Consider the following 6,105-nt stretch of genomic DNA (forward strand, 5'->3'; position numbering starts at 1 on the left):
TATGAAGAATTCTTTCTTATATAGTAATAAAATATTTTATAATATTATTAATTACTGTATACTAAAGCGATATAATATTATTATTATACATAAGTATAAGATTATACATAAGTATAATCAGAGAAATAATTCGTAACATATATAAGGTTTGTTCGCGTCGCATTCTCTAACATATTCAGAAAATGCTCTTACCATAACATTTACTCACTCTAACTCTCGTTGAAGTGAGTAGAAACTATAGCAAGAGCGCATTAGAACATGCTGGAACATGCGATGCGAACAAACTTATCGATTTATTAATAAGAATATAAAGATTTCATTTATGTTTTCACTCATGACTGCGTACCTTGTTCTACGAAATTATGACACATATAGTACACATATAGTAGTAATTTTGTTCATAAAAATTATTTATTATCAAATGACATTATATACAGGAGTTATAGGCTAGATATTCAATTGATTCTTATATTTAAAACTGTCTTAAATACAATCTTAAGTTATGAATTAGAGCTGATATCATTTTATTATAGATGAATTGATAAAATATCATTGCAGTTCACATTAACTGTAATAAGCATACAGTAATACCCACGTTTTTCTTTGCACATATATAATCGAAAATTCTTATAAATATTGTTTTAATTGCTACAATTATCGTAATATATAAAAAACTTAATATCGTAGAAATGATCACTGTTAGACTAGCTTCTATAATTCACTTTCTCGCTAATGTTTATTATGCTATGAATAGAAATCGAAATGAGGTACGTGATGTTACATGTCAAGCATTGAATAGTGCAGTTAACAGTGATTAAAAATATATTTTTGATCAAAAATACAAGAGATGACGAATATTTCATAGAAATCCCTTACATCTGATGTTCTATATTGATGAACCTTTAAAAGCCACATTGCTTTTATCTTGTGGAAATGTTATTTACCCCATCGCGTGACAAATATTGTAGCTATCTTGCCTCATAAAAATAATATTCCGCGCCGTCGCAAACTTGGTATTACGGTAATAACAGAGGTACATAAAAAGGGGTTTGATGAACGAGTACTCTACAATATCATAAAGTACTGTCGTGAGGGTATAGACGGGTATATTCTGGGTATATTCCGATCTCTTGTAAAATTTGTCTATTGCTATTTGAAGTGTGAATATATGATGTAACCATACAATTTTTTACGAAATAGTAATGTTCAAATAGTACTATTTGTTAAGATATTATTTGTTAAGATATTTGCAATTTTTTTTATGTGATATAGTTAAGTGAGAATTGATCACTTTGTAAGTATAATAAATATTATGAATTTATAAGTTTTATATATTACAAAATAGAATTGTACAATTATTATGTTTATTTAAAAATTATAAGTTCTTTACATTTTATATATCAAAGTTTGGTTTATTTAAAAAGACAACTTGTTAATAGAAATGTTTTTACCTGCATAATGTCAATGACAATTGAACACTTAAGTAATTCAATTTTGAAGTCTATTTAAGTGAAATTAAGTTTCATATTAAATATATGTCAGAAAAAAAAATTTTATTATTTTTTTTATTTTAAATGTATATGATATTGAACGTATACATAGGTATAAATATAGATATAATACTATGAGTAATTCACATATAGGCAAAATTAAATTTTAAAAAGTTTGAATGATCGTGCTGGAATTTACACTTACACTCTGCGCAGTCAGCGGATGCTGGCAACCGCTTACATGGACATCTTTATTTAAATATATGATGTATAACAGTTATAGAATATTGTTAATTTGTCTGTTATGCACATTTACAATATCGCAAGTTGTGAACATCATACTAAATATTAATAATTTTGACGAAATAAGCGATAATATATATATGACGTTGACGGTATTCATAGCAACCTATAAAATAACTACTATGTGGGTAATTAAGGAACACGTCATAACGATAATCAATGTTCTTAAGAAGAAACCTTTCAAACCGTCAGAATCATGCGAAGTAATAATTCGACAAAAATATGACAAAACGATAAAGTAAATATTATTCTCGAATTACACAAATAAATTCATCAGTCATAATTAAATAATTAGAATATTTTAACTCCATTATTGCATTGTGTTATTAAATAAATTACATAACAATATAGAATGTATTAATATTTTAAATATCTAAATTATTTAATTTTAAGACAATGTACATATATATTTTTTAACACAATATGATTATTGTCTGAACGTAAATATTATTATTATTATTATTATTATTATTAATTTAATTATTATTATTATGTTTTAATTATTATCTGTGAGTATTATTTGTGGGATATTAATGATTTATAAGCATTCTTCCAATGTCAATATTCCATCAATATTCCACAAACAACACAGATATAAATAGTAATATAATTTAAGAAAAATAGTGCAATAAGAGTATTAAGTAAATTTTTCAAAAACAAGTGGATGTAACAATTTTTCATAGCTGAGTATTAGAAAATATTTTCATAAGAAATACATTTTATAGGAAATACGCAGTATGGTATTATGGCCTCGTCCAAGTAACAGTCATATGCATAATTTTAAATGCTATCTTTATGGATTTTATGGAAGGAAACTTGACATATAAAGCATGGGTGCCATTCGACTACACATTACCTATTATATTTTTGTTGATGTTTACTCATCAAATGATAGGTATGTCAATCTGTGCGGCTGTAAACGTTGCCTGTGATAGCCTAATAACCGGACTCCTGCAGGAGATCTGCTGTCAATTCGAGATTCTGGAATACCGATTGACGAAAATCTTATACGAAAAACATATTCTTCGCGATTGTGTACGTCACCACAATCGTATATATGAGTTAGTTTTTAAAACCACTCTGTTATTTCAAAAATTTACAATATAATCATCCTGCATAAAATTGTTTGTATGTTCTTTGGAAATTTTCATCTTAAAATAATTCGGAAATTATTAAATCGTTTATCTAACAAAGAATGTCATGAAAGATATTCGATGAGATTGATAAATGATTTTTAAACAGATTAAAATTTTTTTATTTAATCGTAGATACGCTCATATAGTAAATCGCAGGTTTGCGAAAATAATTGCTCTCCAGTTCGCAGTAAGCATGCTAGTAGTGTGTGCTAATTTATATAAATTGGCTGCTATTTCTCTCTTGATGATTAATGGAAGTCTTGTTACACTCATACTATATACGGCCTGCATGTTATCACAGATCTTCCTCTATTGTTGGTTTGGAAATGAACTCAAATTAAGAGTACATAATTTATCTACATATATTATGATCTTATATTTATATATATAAAAAAATAAACTATTTTTTATTCTTTTGTAATTCTTTCTTTTGTAACTACTAAAACTTTAAGTATAAAGATACAAAAGTCTCAAAATAAAAAAAAAATATTATTACATAATACATGGTTCATCATTTTTAATAATACTCAATGCTTAAAACATTTACTTACAGAGTACCAAAGTAGCAAACTGTATATACAATATAAAGTGGCAGGAGCTTGATAACAAAAATAAAAAATCTTTTCTGTTAATTATGAGACGTTCAATGATTCCCATTGAATTTAAGAGCGCAATTGTCATTACATTAAATCTTGACTCGTTTGTAGCTGTCAGTATTAATTGATAATAAAAATACGTTTAATTTCTTTTATAAATGTTTTAAATAATATGAAATGCATTAACAATTTTTTTACAGTTGCTTAAAACATCGTATTCGGCTTACAATATATTAAAACGTGCTCAACAAGATTGATTAACAGAAATTGTATTTTATATTCCATGAATCGATATACAAGGTATGTTAAAGATAAATTATGTACATATTAGTTAATATCAATGATATAAACATATCATTAATACTATCTAATTTATTTTTACATAATATATGAAATATTTGCGGAAGGCTTTATATTTTATTTGTGTTGTGTAAGAAAAAATATTAAAATGAGAAACAAAAGCTTATAATGAGAAACAAAATTAAAATAATATTACAAAGAATTTATATTAACAGTAAAAATACAAATTCTATTCCAAATGAATAATGTTAATAAACTTTTTTTATTACTCAATTCCTATTATTTCTCCTTGGATGATAAATATTTATAAATTACATTAACTGTTGATATTTTATTGTAATAAATAATATATATAACTGTAAATGCTTGCAAATAAATATATTACAATAAAAACATTTTATTATAACTACTATCAATAACTATATTAATATCTTCAGCATTTTTCATATTTAAAAATTAAAGCTATTTCCCTACTCGCATATATGTATAGAAGATGTTTCTATATAAATAGTATTTGAAATAACTGCTAAACGTAGAATATACAAAAAAAGCATAAATACATTATCTTTATAATTTTTTATATAAAATCTGAAAATATTCAAAAGAAGTCTAATTCTAAATTTTTTAAATTTATATTAAAGTTATCTCTTTTTTTTAATGGTGCACTATATTTTTATTTTAATACTATAAAGCATTAATACTATAAAAGCATAAAAAAGACAAATTTAATAGTCTCTTCAAATTGACTCTGAATGTGCTTCAATTTAATTCAAATGGCTTTTGAATCATTCAATACTGTTTTTTATATGCAAGAGTAGCTTCTATTTTGGCATCAATTTATATCTTTATTATTGCTGATAATGAAATCAAACTGAAAATAATTCTAGTTCTTTCATAATTATCAATCAAGTTGTTTGAAAAAAATCAAGTTATACCTACTATTATAAAAAGAAAAAAATTGATACGTACATTTATAAACATATATACATATGTATTACATACAAAGCATATAATAGACAGTGGCTGCCAAAAATTCCGGGCCGACTGAATATCTCGGAAAGTATGCATTTTTGAGAAAAATGTTTTAGAAAAAAATTATAGGATTCAAAAAGATCTTTAAAGATATTTAATAATTTTTAATAATAAAAGATATTTAATATTTAAAGATATTTAATAATTTTATTAGTTTAATCTTGGATGGCGTCGTCAATGTCAAATCAGAATCATATTAATTTTTTTAAATTGGACACTCTATTTTTGATTTCATAATCTAAAATTGAAAATAAGAGAAACAATTTCCAATGACCTTGATCTTAACAAATATTATCCAGGACATGATCCTGAACAACATTCAAGAGATTTTACTCGTTGGACACTTTGAGTAATATTAATAATGGCGATACTATAACATTCAAGTCTTATAACTCGAAAAGTACTTAATGAAAATGAACTTATATAATAACGTTTTGAAAAGCTTTTGACATCGACTGTTAAATTCTGGAATCAAAAATAGGATTTAATTAAAATAGGTATCCAATTAAAAAAATCAATGTGACCTTAACCTGACATTGACGATGCCATTCAAGGTTAAATTGATAAAATCATTAAATATTTTTTAGATTTTTTTAAATCCTACAATTTTTGTCTAAAACATTTTTCTCAAAAATGCATACTTTCCGAGATGTATTCAGTCGGTCCGGAACTTTTGGCAGGTACTATGTGTGTGTGTGCATGTGTGCGTGTTTGTGTGCATGTGTGTGCGTGCGTGCGTGCGTGCGTGCGTGCGTGCGTGCGTATATAATATAGAGTTCATAATTTTATCTAAGAGTTCTTAAAAATTATCAGTCTTCATAACATAGAATGAGTAATATTTAACAACAATAACGTAAATAAAAAACTTTTAGTGATTATCGTATACTCATACTCGATATTCGTACTTATTCTCAATCAGATTTATCAGCGCAGACATTATGATAGTGAATCTCGGTACTTTCGTAACGGTTTGTATGAGAAATTAATTTTTTTATGAAGTAAATAAATAATTTACTAAATTTGATATTAATTATTCTATGTTTAGACACTTATAATATCATATTCATGTTTTATCACATTTTATTTACGTCACATATATGACGTAGCACAAGATTAAAAAGTGTTATTAATAATAAATACATATTAAATTTATATTATTGACACATCGCTAGTGATAGCAATCAGATAATTAAAGTCAATAACAAATTTTCAAGATCAAATATTATAAAATTGTTAAGAAATGTTAAA

At 25.1% G+C, this 6,105-nt stretch overlaps 1 protein-coding gene across 1 annotated transcript in view; it reads left to right on the forward strand.

Moving 5' to 3' along the window:
- The first annotated feature begins 762 nt into the window (after window positions 1–762).
- The window catches only part of LOC108689785, a 9,795-nt gene continuing 4,452 nt past the window's right edge, over window positions 763–6,105 (forward strand). Inside the window, exons 1-7 of the mRNA XM_018196721.1 lie at window positions 763–767; window positions 910–1,115; window positions 1,511–1,537; window positions 1,707–2,031; window positions 2,519–2,854; window positions 3,062–3,272; window positions 3,483–3,642. Coding sequence (XP_018052210.1) covers window positions 763–767; window positions 910–1,115; window positions 1,511–1,537; window positions 1,707–2,031; window positions 2,519–2,854; window positions 3,062–3,272; window positions 3,483–3,642 — 1,270 coding nt within the window. The remainder of the gene's footprint in view (window positions 768–909; window positions 1,116–1,510; window positions 1,538–1,706; window positions 2,032–2,518; window positions 2,855–3,061; window positions 3,273–3,482; window positions 3,643–6,105) is intronic.

This window comes from Atta colombica, unplaced genomic scaffold, assembly GCF_001594045.1.
Source record: "Atta colombica isolate Treedump-2 unplaced genomic scaffold, Acol1.0 scaffold277, whole genome shotgun sequence".
In the NCBI taxonomy this organism is placed as follows: domain Eukaryota; kingdom Metazoa; phylum Arthropoda; class Insecta; order Hymenoptera; family Formicidae; genus Atta; species Atta colombica.